Source organism: Macrobrachium nipponense, chromosome 2, assembly GCF_015104395.2.
Source record: "Macrobrachium nipponense isolate FS-2020 chromosome 2, ASM1510439v2, whole genome shotgun sequence".
NCBI classification, from domain to species: Eukaryota; Metazoa; Arthropoda; class Malacostraca; order Decapoda; family Palaemonidae; genus Macrobrachium; species Macrobrachium nipponense.
The window spans coordinates 99,056,093-99,076,973 of NC_087201.1; the positions used below are offsets into that span (position 1 = coordinate 99,056,093).

Genomic DNA, 20,881 nt, shown 5'->3' on the forward strand with positions numbered 1-20,881 from the left:
GTAGTCATTTTCAACTTCTCGTGGAAGTTAGGGAAATTTTTAGAATTTTTTTCTTTCACCATGTGCATTTGCATATCTTCCTCTTTTCCATTGATTTTTTTTTTTTTTTTTCTTTTTTTTTTTTTTTGTGAATTGGGCTACCTCAAAGTTTACCCGGTGTGAGGAGCTGCATATTGATGTTTTTACCCGTCCACTAAGGGTTAAAGGGGAGGCCTTCCACTCATGAGACTGCTTTATTTGAAGTTACTTGGCATGAAGTGAACATAAAATAATGTTCTGGGATGAGGTTGTGATAGCAAGAGATTTCAAACCAATGGCGTCCCTAAAATTACAGGGGCTTTCCATTCCAGCGGTGTGTCATAAGTCAGAAAATGACATAACTCAGAACATGATAATAAAAATTTATAAAAAAAGGATTTTGACGTAGGAAAAATCTATTTCTGGGCGATTGGTTCGTGTCGCCCAGTGAAATAATCTTTAGTTCATTATTTCTAAGGTAAATGAGCTAACAAATACCAGAGAAAAAAACAAATCAAAGAAGATGTCAGTATAACTGACGTCGCTCACCCCAAAATAAAAGAAGGGTGTCGGTATGGTAATGGGGCGAGTGAGACCACTACCACGAACTTCTTGCCATTTAGAATTCTCCTATATCAAAATTCTCAACGAGAGAGCCGACCCACAGATCGAGGCGGCAACTACTACTACTACAACCCACGCCATGCCGATCACCGCGCCTCTGGTGGCCATCCTGAAGTTAGCAGGCAATCTTGGGCGGCAGGGCAGGGCAGTGGTGGGATTTCACTGGGCGACACGAACCAATCGCCCAGAAATAGATTTTTCCTACATTAAAATCCTTTTTCTGGGCTCAGTTCGTGTCGCTGTGTGAAATAGTACCAGAGAAATAGCACAAGATTGGAGTAAAATAAGAGGGTCTCAAATAAAACTAAAAATTAAATCTACAATACTATAATTCAAATAAGAGGACATGGATATAAAATGGTAAATCTAAGGCATAAACATATTAGATAATCTCTAAATAGGAGATAATTCAAAGTAATTATTTCTTATAACTAAGTAAATATTGTTACAAAATACATATAAAATGTTACAAAGCATGAACATATTCATATATGATAGTGTGTGTAAAGATAATAATACAATAATGCAACACACTAAATAAATTTTATATACACAATTATTGAAATTACACAAGGTATTAAACCATCATGAGATGAGAGTGTGGGACTCTAGCATAAAAATAAGGGAACCACACTCGTAAGGTTATATACAAACATTTTTGTGGGTGACCCTAGCAAAAAAATAAGGGACACACCACTAGGCCATTCATATGAGCAGCTAAGGCTAAGGCGAAGTGTAGAGCAGGATGATAGGGTGGACGAAATGTTAAGTGAGGCAGGTAGAAAGGAGATCTGGATCTTCAACTATACTACTGGGCAGAGTCAGGGGAAACTATGTTTCCCGCTGCCACTGCTGAAAATTTTAAGAGATTCTAGAGACTTTAAATAGTGTCGCTTAAACACTGTTGGTGATTTCATCCGTATCTTTTTCAGTCATGCGAATTCTGTGTTGAAAATTAATTTTAATTGAGGTGGCTACTGCCCTGACATCATGTGCCTTAGGGAAAGATTCACGGTTTGCTTGTTTAATAAAGTAGAGGATCTGTTGTCTTATGCCTTTAATTGATAAAGTGCCACCCTTCTCTCTCCTAAAGAGGGGACCCGAAGAGGAGGAGGATGTCCTAGACAGAAAGGCTTGTAAGGTCATTACTGGACAAAGAGAAGAGTCTTGAGGAAGAGGAATGATTTTCCAAGGTTGCCACCTCAATAAAGGATCCTCATTCTTAGCTAGAAAGCTGCGATCCGGGGAAAGTAGAACTTCTCCTGAGGGGAGAAATTCTATATGACCCGAATCTCTGGACAGAGCCGACAGTTCTGAAATTCTAGCTCCTGAAGCCAGGCTTAGCAAAAATAATGTTTTTCTTAAGAGCATTATAAATGAACAAGTTGAGTTGTCAGTATCTGAAGCCAACTTAAGGACATCATTTAAAAACCATGACACAGAAGTAGGCCTTACAGAAGGTCTAAGTCTAGCACAAGCCTTGGGAATAGACGAAAAATAGGAGTCTGTTAAGTCTATGTTAAAACCCATTTGAAAGATCTTCTTCAAGGCTGATTTATTTGTAGTAATAGTGCTAGCTGCTAATCCTTTTTCAAACAAGGACCTGAAAAAAGATATAGCTGAATTGATAGTCATGATTTTGATGTTTGATTCCTTCAGGAAAGATGCCAACTTCTTAACTGCAGCGTCATACTGCCTCAAAGTTGAATCCCTTTTATCTGATTCCAGGAAAAGGATATTCTGGGGATCTATACCTGCATCTTTTTTGGCCGCAAACTTCATAAAGTCCATAAAGTTAGGGCTTTGAGAATTCCTGAGGAAGCGAACACAGTCTTCATTTGTACTGACTGAGAGAGCCTGGGATTGGGAATCCGTTGGGGGTGAAGACCCAATTCCAGAAGCAGGGGATACCAATTGCTCTTCGGCCAGTCCGGTGCTACTAGTGCCACTTGTCCCTTGAAAATCCTGAGTTTGTTCAGAACTTTCAGAAGAAGATTCACTGGGGGAAAGATGTAAATCTTCTTCCACTGGTTCCAGTCTATGGACAGAGCGTCTGTGGCATATGCCAGAGGGTCCAGGTTGGGAGCCACGTAGCATGGAAGCTTGCGGTTCGCCTGAGAAGCGAAGAGATCGACTTGGAGACCTGGGACACTCCGGCGTATTCATTGGAACAAACTGTTGTCCAGAGACCATTCTGACTCCAAGGGAACTGACCGGGATAGAGCGTCTGCTATCACATTCCTTACCCCCGCTAAGTGGGTGGAGGAGAGGTGCCATTTGAACTTGTCCGCCAGGGAAAAGATGGCTATCATGACATGGTTTAGATGTCTTGATTTGGAACCTCCCCTGTTGATGCAGTGTACTACTACTGCGCTGTCCAGAACCAATTTTACATGAGAGTTCTTTGGTGGAAGGAGCCTCTTCAGGGTCAGGAACACTGCCATAGCTTCCAATACGTTTATGTGAAGCTGGTGGAACTGTAGTGACCAAGTTCCTTGAACCTTCTTGAATTGAGAATACCCTCCCCAACCGCTTAACGAAGCGTCTGTATGGATAGTTATTACCGGAGGAGGATATTGAAGAGGTACTGACATGGACAGATTCTTCATTTGAGTCCAGGGACGCAGATAGTCCCGAAGGATTTGCGGAATTGCTGACAACTTGTCCCGGGATCTGACATTTGCTCTTGAGCGCCAGATCCGGCCTATGTCTTTCGGTTTGGCTTTCATCAAGATGTTTGTTACTGAGGCAAACTGTAGGGAACCTTTCCTGGTTTCTCCTTGAAGCATATTTGTACTTTAGAAATTGCTTTACTGACTTCGTTATTTCCTTTCTCTTGGCTACCGGAATTGAAAGATTGTGGGAGGATAAATCCCATTGGATGCCTAGCCATTGAAATCGAGACTCCGGATTGAGCCTTGATTTTCCCTTGTTTATCTGGAACCCCAGATACTCCAGGAATTTGATTACTTTCTTTGTGGCTTTCTGGCATTCCTCGACGGTTGGTGCCCAGATCAACCAATCGTCGAGGTATGCTACTACCATTATCCCTTGTGACCTCAGTTGTTGAACGACTACTTCCGCTAGTTTCGTGAATACCCTGGGGGCTACATTCAGTCCGAAGGGCATCACTTTGAATGAGAATGTCTGGTCCCCTAGCTTGAAGCCTAGGTAAGGGCGAAAGTGTCTGGCTATTGGGATATGATAGTATGCGTCTGTAAGATCGATAGAGGTGGTGACGGCCCCACGGGGAAGTAAGGTCCGTACCTGCGAGATGGTCAGCATTTTGAACTTGTCGCAGCGAATGGATAAGTTTAACTGGGACAAGTCTAAGATTACTCTTCTTTTTAATGAGCCTTTCTTTGGCACGCTGAACAAGCGACCTTGAAACTTTAAATGCTTGACTCTCGATATTGCTCCTTTCTGAAGGAGTTCCTCCGCATAATCTGTCAATTCCTTCGATGGAAGTTGAAGGAATGGTCTGGGTGGAGGGGGGCCCTTGATCCAACTCCAACCCAGACCTTTTGACCAATATTTGTGCCATTTGCTGATCCCCCACCGATGCCGGAAGAGGAACAGCCTCCCTCCTACCTTGGAGATCTCACTGCTGCTGTGCTGGGTGAGCTCCACGGCCTCCACGGAAGTGCTTGCCTCTGTTAACAACTCTCCCTGATCCTCTCTGACGAAAAGCTCCTCTGGCTCTACTTCCCCTGGCAAATCGGTTAAAGTGCTGAAAGGCCTGGCCTTCATACACTTGGTTGAACGCCGGGGAGACCGCGTAAGATGTGGATGGCTGAGCCTTAGGTGAGATCAGGAGGATAGGTTGATGTTTGGGGCCCTTCGGACGTGGGGAAGGGCCTGTCCTGGTTGGGTGACTGGGACGGCTGAGACAGACTGAACAAAGTGCTGAGGTTTCTTCTGGTAAGGTTGAAACCTCTTGGACTTTTTCAGCTTCTTACCCGAAGCAGACGAGTCTTGTTTCCTCTTGGCGGAGAGGCCCCAACGATCTTTGAGACTCTGGTTGAGTCTCGTAGCCTCGTTCTGGACCTCCTTAACCGCTGACTCCGGGAAGAGGTCCGCCCCCCAGATGTTGGAGGAAAGCAACTTATTTGGCTCATGCCGAATAGTTGCTTCCTGGAGGACATGTTTTCTACAGTTGACCCTCGTAACCACAAACTCATACAAGTCCGATTGGACTGTATAAGTCTGTGATTTGGTCAACAGCTTGAAGAGCAGTTCCGAAGCATATGAAAGCGCCCCTACTTCAGTCATAACCATAGTATTGAGAGTCCTTGCCAGCCTAGACCTAGCCTGAAATTCTGCTTGAATGAGGTATTGGGAAGTCTTGGAAGTTTTTCACCGAACTGATCCATAGCACAGTCCGGTTTAAACTTTCCAACTGTGAAGGTGGCTGGCAAGTCTTCCCACATATCACCAAACGAAGGGAACAAGGGTGATGTGGGATCTGCCTCCCTCAGCTGCGGCAAAGGATCTCCTTTTAGGCCTGCTTGCATGGTGACGCTGGCGATTTTCGTTAAGAAGGGAAGTGGAGTTTCCTCTTCCGTCGTGAAGATCGTGAATGGGCTTTTGAAGGCTTGGCGCCTGGTGTTGATACAGTCCCATTCCTCGAGACAGCGAAGCCATTCCCTCTGTGCCTGATCCCTGGAGTAAAGGACTGTCTCCTTCGGGATCTTGTCCTCCCTGTTCAGAGCCGACTCCGTCAGCCTGGCGTAGCCATGAATGGAGGCTGCAAATTCTCAGGATAGAACTCGAAGTCTTCAATCCTTCGAGTTCCACACTCCGGGATGGAGATGAGACCATCTTGGAAAGGAGCATAAGACGCTACTCTCCAAGGGTTGCTCATGGAGAATGGTGGGAGGGAATCATGAGGTGGAAGCTGGATGAGACCGGCACTAGGTGCTGGAGTAGCAAGCTGCAGAGCCTGATTGAAACCAGACAAGAGGTTCTCTTGTGTGGACATCCTGTCCGACAGCTGAGTGAACATCTGCTCCATACTGTTCCTCAAAGATCCTACAAGATCTCCCACCTGCTGCATCATTCCGGCGGAAAATGCAGCAGGATCAAAGCCAGGAACTGGCGCAGAAGCAGATGGGGTACTCAGAGGAAGTACCTTCGAAGAAGGAGAGACCATCGACTCCGCCGGAGTACGGGATCTCTCTTTGGAGGACTTGCTCCTCGACCCTTTAGTAAGTGAAGCAGAGGAAGAAGATGCTTTCACTTTCTCTGCTCCAGGGTGAGAAGCCGGAGACTTACGAGATGAAGACGCCGAAGAAGTCTTCTTAGACGATGACGTCCTAGAAAGGGTTTTCTGAGCCCTGTGGCCCTTCACTTTGGGTACCACAGAGGCGTCTGGTGCACTATACGGGAGCTCCGCCCCCGTAAAGCCCTGGAAGGAAGAAGAAGAAGGAACGGGAGATGAAGATCCAGAGACGCCCAAGGGAAGCCCTTGAGCGTCCAACGTACCTACCTCAACCAACAAGTCATCCACACCTACCATGGGCTCTACATTTATATCCAATGTGGCGACCTCCGCCGAGATGTCCTGGCCTGTTGAATGGTCGCAATCGTCGAGGCTGCCTCAGTAGGGTCGACGTACCCCATCGGCTTGCCTCCGGGAAACAGAAGGACAGCCAGCCTCTTCTCCAGGATGTAAGGCTGTCCTTTGGCGGCATTCTTCCCGAAGCCGCCGACCCAAGCTCTCAGGGTTGCGAGAGCAGTCTCCCTGACTGCGGCAACCTGAAAGAGAGGGCGATTATTAGATCTTAAGGCTAAAGGTGAATCCTAACCCTTAGACTAAATCAAGCTTAAGATTAGCAATATCGGAGCATATAAAGGTATCAGTATACCAAGGAAAACTTAAGCTTAAACATATATCAGAACTCATATTTCATGGATGTGCTGATGAGAAAAGTACTTACCCCATCCAAAAATTGAGTCACAAGCTCATAGCAGATCGAACATGCCTTGTGGAACCAGACCTGTAAGTCGCCATGGCTGGTGGAGCAGACCTCATGCCCGCAGGGGTCCTGCAACAAGGCGTTGCATCTGGGGTGTTCACAGTTGGTAGCCTGTAAGTGGGAAGATACATGAGTATCGAGATTACACTCACAGGGCTACCCTAGTACTCCGCCGCATGCCGGAGATTAATAAAATTTCGGGCATAACCCCTCCCCTAAGAACCTTATGCAATAATAGGTGATACAATAACTCCGGTGTAAGCCAGAGGAGGAAATTCCGTAAACCAGAGGTAAAATATAGAAATATGTTATATAACTATAAACGTAATTTCCAATAAGGGCAGGGGAGGGACCCAAGCTTAAGATAACTATAAACTAACTTAAGCATAACTAAAATTAAAATCGGAGGACGACTCCGAAGCGCGGCGCTGTCCAACTCTGCCGGAAGGATGCCCTAGGGCACACGCCGGAGATGAAGGAACGATGGAAAGCTAAGGACCAACTGAAAACGTATCCACTCTGTTGGTTGGCGAAGCCGACCACGTCCTCCCCCCCATAACTGATGGAACGCCAGGGAAGAAGAGGTATAGGTCCGCCGTCACAGGGGGGGGGGAAATGAGAGGAGGGAAGAAGTCAGTTCCCGTGTATACGGCGGAACGCCGGAGCAGCTAGGGAGGGGGGAGGCCAACCCCCAACCCCTGTCACACCGAGGCACTACAGCGCACAAGGGAGAACAAGGTCACACCCAGCCTAACAGTCTGTCCAGACTCCCCTACTCCCTCCGAGTAGGGAGAGAGGGAGCCAGGCCCGGATGGAGCGAGCGAGAACAGACACCCCACCCTCCTACTCTATGGCGAGAGGAAGAGGGGGGGGAAGCGACTGGGGCGGGCGTCTAGCCGTACCGCGATCACGAGTGGACCAAGGTACGATAACACAACACAACCGATTGGATCGGACGCCAAGGGTCAAATGCAACCAAACTGACCAGGATGGTGCAACAATATGTGATGCAACAAAACTGACGATAAGGATGCAACAAAACTGTAAAAAGCGTGGATCATAGGACCACTGAGACCCAGGCTATAGGCTATAAGGCTAGACGCCCTAGGCTAACCAAAAAATACTATACATCGATAACTAAAGTAGGGGAAAAAATAAGGAGTGAAAGAAAAATTACGTCCAGGAGTGCACGACTGACCCGAAAGAAAGTCTATCACTCAGAGCTAGCCTAAGCCGATACGAAGAGCAATGGCTAGGGTCTGGACAAAAAACACTCGAATGCCTACATGAGGTAGAGAGACATGCACGCATGACCTAAAACCAGGGGTAGGCTATATCCCCTAAACGATGTAAAACAGCATACGGTAAATTAAATAATAGGACATGAGCCACACGTGAATAATAATAAAGGGGAAAGGTTCCAGGTATGGGGGACCGAGAACCTAACCGACCATGAGGCGGGACCATGCCGCCATGCTCCAGACCGGAAACCCATATCTATACCTAAAAAACGGCAAATATAGGCACCTGGATAAAACGAAACTAAATCCAAACCTGTGTAGGACACTTAACTTAGCTGCTGCAATCGCTGCACGTTCCATCTTGCAAAAAAGGGGGAGATAAACCCAAAATACAGAGAGCGAAACGAAAACATGTGTGGGAAAATGTCCGCTAATTTGAAGGATGGCCACCAGAGTCGCGGTGATCGGCATGGTGTGGGTTGTAGTAGTAGTAGTTGCCGCCTCGATCTGTGGGTCGGCTCTCTCGTTGAGAATTTTGATATAGGAGAATTCTAAATGGCAAGAAGTTCGTGGTAGTGGTCTCACTCTCCCCAGTTACCATACCGACACCCTTCTTTTATTTTGGGTGTGCGAGTCAGTTATACTGACATCTTCTTTTGATTTGTTTTTTCTCTGGTATTTGTTAGCTCATTTACCTTAGAAATAATGAACTAAAGGATTATTTCACGCAGCGACACGAACTGAGCCCAGAAATAAGAGAGAGAAAGACTTCTGTAAGCCTGGGGTTTTTAATCTTTTCCCTGGTAATAAACCAGTTTTCTCCCCTCCTTATAAGAGGTACCTCCTTATAGTGAACCCTCCCAGTGGCTACAGCTCTCTAAACCGGTTTTCTCACCTTGTTATAGTGCCTACAACTATGCCTCTCAGAATCCTAGTTATGGCGCCATAATCCAGAACATCAGCTGTAACCCGGAACTGATTTCATGGTGAATATACTTGAAAAAGTATATATCCAACTTTTAAAGCTACTTTCAAGTGCCTGATGTAAATAGTATGGACACTTACACATTCATTAATAATAACTTACTGCTAGGAATTGCAAAGGGTACACTGAGAGTCAGCTTTCCAAATATAGTTCATTTCATACCCTATCCATACTTGATAGCATCAAAACAGATAGAGAGCACAAGTGTAAACTAAACTTACCAGTTAGGAATGAGACAACGTGAACATGGAATCAACCTACCTTCATCTGTAATGATGGGCTTATGGACTAAAGCCAAGAGTAGAGTCCTAACCTAAGGACTGGCTCTCCTTGGATTCTGATGAACCAACCCTTGAAGAGAGCTTTACCAGAGAGATCCAAAGGTGGAGAATGTGAATTTCCTGACAACCAATGATACTTTCTTGCTATTCTCAAGTAGTTATGATTTAAGTTTTATCATGTCTATATGGATCTTTTGAAAAATGTATCCCCTTTCCCTAGAGCCACTGACCAGCCACTGGCACTGTTGATGACTCCTGAACATTCTTAACCAGATTCTAACCAAAGGCAAAATCCGAGCATGATACAAATGGACTCACTTAGTAAACTCTACAAAATAAAATCACTGTGATGCCTAAATGATAAAATTACTGGCGATATAAATTAAAATGTGCATGTATTGAAATTGCACGTGTCTCCCAAAGTATTAGTCAGTGAAGTGTTATTTAATAACATAAAACCTTATAGCTTAGTGCAAAGGATTAAGCTTAAAGTTACATTTGATGATAAATAATAAATACTGTGAGCATATGTTACTTTTCGGACAGTGCTGCTGCAAATTAAGCTATTATAGACTTTGATATAAAAACAGATTTTGAGTCAAATTAAAATAAATTATTTATTTGATGTCTTGTATAAAGCCCACCACTAACGTTCAGTTATGTCTGCGCAGTTGGACTGTGCAGTTATATCTGAATGTTAGTGTGGACAACCTGTACAGTTTTTCTGGCCTGCACAGGCGGCCTAGGTAAATAGCTCATTTCAATCGATGAACATCAGGCCAAACGGCTGCGCAAGCACATTGCAACAGTAATGAGGTAGAGGCAACTTTTTTGGCTCAGTTCGATGTCCGTCCGCGGACAGATAACATCTGCTAATCAAGAACATTGAGCTCGGTTTTATTGAATCGAAAAGTGTTTATACCTAAATTGAGGATATATTGGATTGACTTGTTTTTAATACTTGATACGGAAGTCAGAATAATATATATTTATAATTTGCCATTTTTCCACAGGAAAAATAATAGTGCACAATGAAGGCTGAAATTGGCAGCGTCATTCTTGAATGTCTTGTAGATTTCATTGAAATATATATGAATGAGACTGCTTTGGCAAGTAAAATCCAAAGGCTATCGAACAGATTAAGCCTATGTATGTGTATTCATGTTTGTAGACCATACATGCAAGACAGTTTTTCGATGAGAATAAATATTTTTATAACAAAATAATGTAAAACAAGAATAGGCCTAGTATATGCATCTATTCATGATTATGCACCAAGTATGTAATTAGTTTTTTAAATGAGAACAAAATAGTAATCTACTTTCTGACCAAACAAAATAAAAAATAGGTAACATGTATGTATTTTCATTGCTTACATCACACAGAAGTTCGCTTTGAAATGAATTTAGACTAATCAACTCCCTAATGAAACACAGGAAGACAGTAGTAAACTAAGGATTTTCATCATTGAAACACGTCATAAGAAAATTACTCTTTAAACGAAAACGAATCAGTATTAACCTTTTTAATGAAATAGAAAAAAATATTAGGCCTATATAGGTCAACTTTGAAATGGAAATAAACGACATACGAACTTAACCATCTTTCCATGGAACTCTTCCTTTATTCATAAAATATTCAATAAATATTATGAAAGTCCGTTGGGGCCAAATTTAAACTTAACAATTTCACATTGGAGTATTTAATTCGTTTGCATCAACCACTCTTTCACTGGACGTCTTACTTGACGTTTATGAGATTTTTATGATGTCAGGAAGTCAATTACAGCCAGAGCATCGTATGCTGACGCCATGGATGCTACGGAGGACTGAGGAAAAGGCCTGTATCGTTAGTGGCGAAGATTTGCCTGCACAGTTAGAACTGTGCAAGCATAACTGAACATTAGGCGGGCTTATGGAACATGATCTCATCTTGAAACTAGTGCATGCATATGGTTCAGTTAGTAACCCACAAGAAATGCTCCAACCGTGATGTAGCACATTGTTTGTTACAAAAAAGGATGGTCTAACTTCATAGCCTTTGAATGTCCCGAGAAGATTGGCAACATCCACCCCAAATGTCGCCTCAGAATATTAAATGTAATGTCAAGAACATTTTAGTCTGGGCAGGTTGAGATACACCAGTAGCTTTATTTTACCAGTCATTTGGTCCTCAGTTACAAGCTTCTATGTATACAACTGCACTTGCACAACCTGTATCTCATAGTATTTACTTTTTTCTTGCGTACAGAAGCTTCACTAAGTGGCAAACAGTCACTTCCTTTGGTTCTAAAGATACTTAACACTGGTTGCCTTTTGCTTGAACTTCTGCTGGTCCTTATTCGTAATAAGCACTCAGTTTTTAGCTGTTGTCCTGGCTTGTGAGAAACAAGACATCTACTTTCTCTTGTCTAGTTCTGCTCTGCCTGATTCTGAACACACAGTTTTGGCTAACCGTCCAGGCACCTACCTTTACTCCTGTCTGTTTGCTTCTGCTTGATTATCTTGTAGTCGTGGGTCTCTGGATAACATTACTTGACTTCTTCATTGACTGTTGGAGTTCCATTAAGCTTTTCTTATGTGACTCCAAGTACCACTCAGTGGCTTCACCTTCCCACCAACATCTTTGGTACTCTTTCCCTGTAGAATAGTGCCACATTGGGCAAACATATTATTCCATGGTTAACAGATCTGCAAGTCATTGAATTATTTTTTGCATTAAGTCACTTCAGTCCACCTGTTAAAATATCTTTGTAGCCTAGCTGCAGCTGATGTTCAGTCTCACCCTATTTTGGCCTTTTCCTTAAATCCCTATTCAGTCATCTTATATCTCTTTAAAACCCTTAATGGACGGGTACCATCATATGAGCATCGAAAACAAGTTTTGGGCGGTGGACGGGCTAACTCACAGTGAGTTTCAGTATTAGGCACCATACAATTTGGATATAGTGCGAATGATGCTTAGAGCACTTCAATGGTCAACGAATGACTTGTGGCAAATGTGGTCTCTCGTCTCAGGGAGTTGGGAATCAGAGGTATGATTTTATGCTTGAGGGGGAATGTTTCACTGCTGTCTGTCTCATGACATCTTTTTATTTATTTTCTCATAAATATACCCAGGGATTGCTGGTGGTTTTAGTTCCTATCTTTTATGGTAGTATGTCGGCGTTATACTATTGTAATTTTGCAAAGAAATATTAGAAAAAAACATGTATACCTCGCAAAAAGTTACTGCATCATGTAAACCTTGTAAATATTTACAACAAATATACTCAGTTTCTTACTGATTTTAGTTCTTATCTGCTATGATATTGTTTGAGCTGTAATTATAAGTTTACAAAATAAGATACAATAAATTATTAGAAAAAATGTACTTGGTAAATTTTACAAGTGTAGTAAAAGAGGCCCCACACAGGGTTGTAAATGGTCACTTCCAACTTCCTGTAGAAAGTACGGAAAATTTTTAGAATTTTTTTTTCTTACACCATGTGCATTTGCATATCTTACTCTTTCCATTGATTTTTTTTTTAAGTGGCCAACCTTAAAGTTTGCCTGGTCTGCGGGTGTACGTGATATATATTGAACCTGTCCCTTAAGGTTTAAATCTATGCTCTTTAAGCCATATAGTTCCAGGCTTCATCAGTATGCATGCTAGAAAACCTTGCAGACTCCTAGCTGCCTAACCTGGAGGTTGAACTAGCATCAGGCAGCAAAGCTTAGTGCTTACAAGTGAAATGTACTTTTCATTCTCTTTGAAAAAACACAGACACACACACACAAAAGTAAAATGAGTAGATGAGTGTGCAGAATTCTAGGGAATGGTTACAGAGTCAGCAGAGAGCATTAGTATGAGCATTAATTAGGATTGATTGTGAAGAGAAGAATGATTCCTCTAGTGGTAATAAGGACTCCTGTTTTAACTAACTAATGAAACAGTTACAAAATATAAGTTTAAGTAAAATTGTTTCATGAATGCATAACAGAGAGAAAAGGAATCATATTGTATGAACAAATGTAAAGAAAGCTTGGGATTGATTTATTCTGTGGTGTTTGAGTTATTTACAAAAGTATAAAATACAAGCAAATGCTATAAATAATTTTCTCTTTCTTTTTTCTCTTAAAATCTTTTTTATCTTTTAAAAAAAATTTATGCCTTTTTCTTATTTGTGAACACTATTTTCTAACTGAGATCCTTTCACCACTACTTTCCCTTTCTTTTCCTAGTGGGAGATAACAGCTGGTTCTGCTTCCATTCATTATTCTGTTCCATTTGTTTGTTTTTGAATGTGATTTTTGCTTTTCTGCCTATAGAGACATGAACATTTCTTTTCTCTTTCTCTTTCTCGTATGACCAAGTGGAGTTGTAAAAGAAAGGATAACTGGTCAAATTGCTAGCTATACTCGTAAAGACACTACTGACATACATTAGTTTAAAACAGTAAGGATTATCAGTTTTACAGTTGTCACCCTTAAATAAATATTTTTCATTGTCTCATTTTTATAATAACTTAGATAGATTTTTCTATTGGTTTTTCCTGTAATTGTAGTGCTCTTCCTTCAAAATTTTTTAATAAATAAAATTCGAATAAATCTGGGTATCTTTGCTTTTAGTAGTTATTATTGGTTTGAATAAATTTTACAAATGTAAGTATTGTACAATGAAAATATAGAAAATAGATATATATACTTAGGTATGCACTGTCATCAGTTACTTGGCTTTCAAGTTCTCTTGTGTTGTGTAAAAGCAAGAATTAATTATGAAATAGGAAAATGAGTCTTTAGCGTAAGGCACCATTTACTTTGTCTTGAGATGTTATGATTTAACTTTTAACTGTGAAACAAATAAAGTAATGCCTTCTCTATTTTTTTAGGTCAATAAAGTGAATCAGTGGTATAAGCCATGGTTTTACAAGCATGTTGAAGGATTCCTGAAGAAAGAAGGTGACTATGAATACATTCCTTTAGAGGACTACCTACTGCGTCACAACAGAGCTATATTTTGGGTAGTGGAAACAATGATTCCATTTGGTAACCATCCAGTCTTCAGGTGGTTTATGGGATGGCTCTTACCACCCAAAATAGCATTTTTGAAGTTTACAACTACTCCAGGTGTAAGGGCAATGACTTTTACTAAGCAGGTGAGCTGATGATATCGATTTGTTATAAGTATCTTCAAAGTAGATGAAATTTTTGCAGTTTTTATCATTTTTAGCACCTCTGGTAAGACACCTATATAAATTTGCAATAGAATTATACTTGTATATCAAGTATATAGAAGAAAGTTTCTTGGCCAATGTGACCCCCTTGACCATTAAATTCTTTGATGCTGTTATTTAGTGCATGTGGACTCATCTGTGTTTCAAAATGTATACATATGTACATACATATACCAAGAATTTTCTAAACAGTAGGCTGTTTCCTCTAACAAGGGATTCATACTGTGCTTTTTTCTTTTACTTGCTTTTGACATCTACACTTCATGTCCATAAAGGAGTGGTGGCTAAACAGAACCCTCCATGCACTGTAATTTAGAAACTCTTCTTTTCAAAATACTTTTGTTCATACACGAAAAAACCTTCAGCCTTAACAATAGGATCATTTCTAGCGCCTAGCTGGATCCAGTTAAATCACAGATGAAAGCAAGGAATCTTGTGAGATCTGGCAACGCGTGTGTATATCGGGTAAAGAGTGGTCGAGGACCACGGACCTACGCCATCACGTCAGTCTTTTCTTAACTGCCTGGGCGAGAGATCATAACATTGACCTCTCTCGGCCTTTACCCGGTTCATTGCCCATTTTAATTGTGTTTAGTATGTGTGTGTGTGTGTGTGTGCGTGTGCTGTTATTTTGGCTTCTTATGCTCGTTCTCGGCCTCGTCATTGTGTGTGCCCCGGAACTCTAGGTTCTCTGTGTTCTAGTTTTTGGCTTCAGCTGTGGCCCCCCTACATCACTTGCAGTAGGTTTCACTCTATGTTCATACTATAAGTGTGCGGAATGCCGTGCATTTCCTAAAGAGCAGTGGAAGTAGTTTTATAGCAAGAGGGAGCATCGTAGAATTTCTTCTCTCCCTTCGTGGGGTTTTTTTCCTCTCTTCTTCCCAATGCTTTGTCTCTTGCTCCAATCACACCCCATAGTAGTCTTGTGCCTTTGTCCTCTTCCATTTCTTCCATTGATTCGTCATTGGAAGTATCAAGAGGCCCTCAGGCTGATTTTTGTATGTCGCCCCTCCTTCTTTGGGAGTTAATTTGATTCCTGAGAGGGAGGAGGCTTTTTCATTAAAGTCTTCTTTGTTTTTACAGAGTTGGAGGCGTCCAAGATGCCGGCGCTTTGGAAGACCATGGAGCTACAGGGTTCTCCGTCCTTGGAGGGTTTGCTGTCCCACTTCAATGGATGTTCGCTACCCCTCTACTCATGCTGTCTAGGCCCTCCCCCCTCCTCCTGCCCTCATCTTTGTGGGTAGCCAAGGTCAGCCATATTGTATTGCTCCGCCAGTGACAGTTGTCGCTTCTTGGAGTCAGAGGGAAGCCGTGGCGTCAGCCCCACTAGTGATGTCAGGGAGTCAGCCATTTTGTATCCCTCCACCTGTGGCGTCTGCTTCCCATTCGGATCGAGGGGAAGCCGTGACATCATCGCCACTTATGATGTCACTTTCATCGATGACGTCACTCTCAGTCGCCTCCACTGTGCTGCCTCGCTCATCTGTGTCATCATCGTTTGCTGCCGTGACATCATATCTGCCATCCAGTTCGCTGCATCTCCCTTCCATGTCATTGGAGCCTTCTCTTGCTGATCCTTCTGAGGCTTTATGCCAGGCGGTTCTTAAGAGATTGGACTCTGTTTTGGTAGATGAGTTGGCTGCCATGTCGGCTGGGAGGACTGGAAGCAAGCATATTGCATGGCCCCCGCCTCCTGCGAAGAGATTGTGTAAGGAGCCAGTGCTGTCTTCCTCTCCTTCTCCCCCATCTCCGCTGCATCAGTGTATCAAGTGTTGGAAGGCTAAGGACTGAGAGTGTTGGAGTTTCGAAGAGTGTCAGTATATCTTCTTATGTGCGATCTGCAGTGGCTGCTTCGCCCTGTGCATCGAGTCATGAGCGTGGTGCAACCTCCTCCATCTGTGCACATGTTGCAGGTGCTCCCACTTCTTCTTCTCCAGGGCTTATCTGTCACCGTAAGGATCTCAAGGCGCCTGTCAAGAGGTCAAAGGTTGTGAGCACGGATTTGGCACAACAGGAGTTTTTGCCTGCCCCTCTCCCTGGTTCTTCCAAGAGTTCGACTCCGAGGGATTCTCATTTGTTCTCGAGTGATCGAGATTCCTCCCCAGCTCACGTTTGTACGTCTGCTACACCTATGTATGTCTGCCACGCCTGTGTCTGTTCGCGGCCATGATAAAGAGTCATCTGTTGGTGTGGGCGTAGTGATGTTTCTGGTGTTGTGGTTGGTTCATCCTGGGAGTCGGCACTTGGGTCCAGCCAACCCAGGTTAGTTGGTGTTTCGGGCTGTTTGGCTGATGGTTCTTCTGATATTTTGAACGAGGAAGGGGTTTTAGATGGATTGCTCACCCTTCTCATTGTTGGTGTCCATTGCCGAAGCAGGAGGAGGGAGTCACGCAACAGTTTTGTCTTCCTTTTTCAGAAGTGGTCAATCTCCTTCCTCCTTGGAAGCCTTGCTGGGAGCTATGCAGGATCCCAAGTCTTCGTTTCAACTTCCCTCATCGGGGCACATCCAGTCGCTCTTGCATAAGGTTAACACCTCTATTTCAGATCGGGACGGTTCGCTTCTCACTAGGGGCTCTCCCAAGCTGCTGCCCCTGCTTCTCTGAAGCCGGGGATGAATTTTGGAGCAGGTGAGGTCAGTGGCTCCATCATTGTCCTAACAAGATGCCTCAGCGTTGGAATGTACGGCAGCCTCCATGTTGCAGACAGATTCTTGGCTGGACTTCTGGTCTATGGTCATTGCCAAGAGAGCTTCTGACAGATCCTGAAATGGGTTGGTGACTGCGTCCTCTCTTGGCAGTTTGTTGCAGTCCGGAGGCAAGACGTTTTTGTATATGACTCACCTCAGTGTTAATTTGTGGACTAACCCTCTCGTGATTAGATGAGACACGGCTTTATCCAGGATGGAAAGATCAATTGACCCTGAATCCTTGCTGGCGTCGAGGAATGGAGATCTGTTGGAGTCTCAGATTTTGTTCCCTCAGACCGAGGTGGAGGATGCATAGACCAGCGCCAGGCTGACACCAAGAACTTTGTGCACCAGGCTGTGTCTAAGTCGGATCTTGTCCTCTGAGGCGTCCGGCTCCTTCTTCCCCTGCCCAGCCGCAGTCACAAAGATCGTCGCCTGGAGGTAAAGGGGGCCGTTGGTAGGTTGACACCTCTCACTCTCCTGTGCCACGGGTGGGGGGTTGCTTGGCGGCCCATGGGCCAAGTGACTGAGTTGTGGGGTGTGAAGTGTGTGGTAGATGTCCTTCCGGTGGGGGTACCTACTGCCAGTCAACTTCCCTCCTCCTCTCTCAGACAAGCTACAGCTCAAAGGGCGCATCCTCCAGATTCTCTGAAGTTCTTGGCTCTTCGTGAGAAGTGCAGAAGATGCTGGACAAGGATGCGATAGAGGAAGTGGTGCGTCCGTCTCCGGGGTTTTACAGTAACATCTTGGTGCCCAAGGAGTCAGGAGGTTGGAGACCTTTGATCAACTTATCCACCTTGAATCTCTTCATCAGGAAGACACAGTTCAAGATGGAGACCTGCGTTCAGTGTTGGCAGCTGTGAGGGAAGACAACTTCATGCTGTCGATGACTTGAGGGACGCATACTTCCAGATCCCTATTCATCCGAGGTCCAGGGGGTTCCTTCGCCTCTCTCTCATGGACAAAGTCTTTGAGTTAAAAGTCCTGTGCTTCGGGCTTACCACAGCCCCTCAAGTGTTCACAAAGGCCTTCTCTCTCATATCAAGTTGGGCCCATGCTCAGGGGATGCATTTGCTGAGGTACCTCGACAATTAGTTGGTCTTTGCAGGTTCCAGGGAAAAGCTGCTGCAGGACAGAGATCATCTGCTTTGGCTTTGTCTGGAACTGGGCATTGTGTTTAACCACAAAGAGTCAAACCTTGTACCCAGTCAAGGATTCTCTACCTGGGCATGGTCATCGATATGGCGGTTGCAAGAGTTTTCCCATCAGATCAGAGATTAGAGAAGTTGCGAGTGGTGGCATGTAACTTCGTTTCGTAACCACATCAGTCAGCTCATCAGTGGCAGGTTCTTCTAGGAGTTTTGTCTTCCTTGGAGAAGCTGGTCCCTCATGGGCGTCTTCATCTTTGGTCTCTACGATGGAGACTGAGGGAATTCTGGTCTCCGGTGAGGACTCACCCTGTTAGAGGTTCTTCTGTCTCTGGAAGTAAGAGAAGACCTTCGTTGATGGTTGGACGACCAAAATCTTTTGAAGAGTGTCCTTCTGTGTTCTCTGCCACCGGACTTCCTTCTGTTTTCAGACACCTCCCTTGCAGGTTGGGGACTCATTTAGGCGGCCTCATTGCCTCAGGTGTTTGGAGTTTGGAGGACAAACAGCAGCATATCAGCGTTTGGCTGTTGAAGGTAGCCTTCCTGGGTCTGAAGGAGTTTCGGGAGAAAGTTGAGGGTCATTCTGTCGTTCTCATGTCAGACAACACCACGGTGGTCGCCTATGTGAACAAGCAGGGAGGTCTGGTTTCATGTCAACTTCACGCCTTGACCGTCAAGGTTCACCAGTGGGCAGTCAGCTATTCAGTAGAGCTCTCAGCCAGGTATATCTTAGGCAAACAGAATGTGGTCGCAGACAAACTCAGACATTGGGATCTGATCCTAGGCACAGAGTGGTCCCTTCAAGTAGTAGCAGACAAGCTCTTCCAGGTTTGGGGGAGACCCATGCTGGACCTTTTTGTGACTCAATTCAACAGGAAACTGGAGATATCCAGATCCTTTGGCGTTAGCGGAGGATGCGTTACAATATCCCTGGGACAACCTGGAGGCGTATGCTCTCCCTCCGTTTTGTTTGATCCATCAGGTTCTGAACAGACTGATGAGTTTGTAGGGTCTCAGGATGACTTTGATAGCTCCTCTGTGGCCTCAGGCGGAATGGTTTCCAGATCTGCTGTTGTCGTTGTCAGAAGTTCTGAGGAAAATTCCCCCTTGGTGGCATCTCCTGTGTCAGCTGCATGTGGAAAGGTTCCACCAATCAGTAGAATCCCTGTCTCTTCACAGTTGGAGGCTATCAAGTATCTCCCCGGAGAGAGAGGCTTTCTCAGAGAACAGTATGACATATGTCCAGCAGTCTCAGAAGGTCAACCTCTGGGGTTTACCAAGGCTATGGGCGATCCACTGTGACTGGTGTTGTAAACTTGGTTTTTCTCCACTTGCAACCTCTATTCAGCTAATAGCAGACTTTTTAACCTTCCTCAGAGATGAGAAACGTTTGTCCATTTCTGCCATTAGTGGCTACGGGACAGCCCTGAGTCATTGTTATAACTTAGAGGTATCGACATCTCCTCGTCCTGGGAACTTTCTGTGCTAGTTAAGTGGTTTGAGCAGTCGAGTTCTCCTAGGGAGCTCAAGCCTCTGACATGGGATGTTTCCTTGGTTCTGAGAAGCTTCACTAAGGGTCCATATGAGCCTTTGTGTCGCTCATCTGACAGGAACTTGTCGCTCATCTGACAGGAACTTGTCGCTCAAGACAGTTTTCCTCCTGGCCTTGGCATATTTGAAGAGGGTAGGAGAGCTCCACGGTCTGAGCTATGATGTGAAGCCGACCAGGGGTTGGGGGTCGGTGTCTTTCGAATTTGTCCTGGAATTCGTGGCCAAGGCCCAAAATCCCTCTGTGCATGATGATAGATCCACTTCATTTCCCATTCCATCACTGAATGACTTTGTGGGTGGTGATGCTCAAGAACTGTCGTTGTGTCCCATTCGGGCCCTGCGTTGCTATCTTAAAAGGGCACGGCACCTTAGACCAGGCTGCCGGAGACTTTTTGTTAGCACAGGACGTACAAAGAAAGAGGTGTCGAAGAATACTATCTCTTTTTGGATATGGGAAGCCATCAGACAGGCATACATACTTGACTCTTGATGATTCTGCCACCACGTCTATGCAGGCTAGAGTGCATGACGTTAGGGGTATTGGTCCCTCTCTGGCTTTCAAAAAGAACTTGTTTGTACATAGAGTTCTGAGCGCTGGTAATTGGTTATGCCAGTCCACGTTCACCTCTTTCTATCTTAAGGATGTTGCCCACAGATCTATGGACACGTTTTCCCTGGGTCCTGTGGTGGCTGCCAAACAGGTTGTGTAACTCATAGTTCCCCTTAACAGGGCACTTTTGCATCTTACCTAAGATGATTGTGTGGATGAGAGAATGAGTGAGTTGGCTGGTCTCTTTCTGTCCCTTGTAACTCTCCTTTGTCCTTTGGGCAGGTTAAGGAATAGACACGTCATTCGCTGGACTGGTCTGATACAGGTGAGTAAGGTAGTCATACTGATAGTGTGGTCGCTTGGTATACAAATATCCAATCCTCTATTTAGTAGCATATGCTCCACTCCTTGGCAAGGGGGAGTTCGGAGCGATAACAAACCCTGGTGTGTTGGTTTGTTATTGAATTGTCAAAGTTTCTCTTTGTTTCCCTATACAATGATTCTCCCATATATCATTGTACGTCACTCAGTGTTTGGGTAGTTAGATTTCAGTTTATCTAGTTTCTCACGGGCTTCAGTCCCTCTCCGGAAGTTATTTCTTCTG

At 44.1% G+C, this 20,881-nt stretch overlaps 1 protein-coding gene across 3 annotated transcripts in view; it reads left to right on the top strand.

The window, feature by feature from the left end:
• Nucleotides 1-20,881, top strand: part of LOC135220839 (delta(24)-sterol reductase-like) — a 242,130-nt gene that overhangs the window by 109,603 nt on the left and 111,646 nt on the right. For all 3 annotated transcript variants that reach the window (XM_064258399.1, XM_064258398.1, XM_064258400.1), the window contains one exon: nt 13,998-14,264. In XM_064258399.1, coding sequence (XP_064114469.1) covers nt 13,998-14,264 — 267 coding nt within the window. The remainder of the gene's footprint in view (nt 1-13,997; nt 14,265-20,881) is intronic.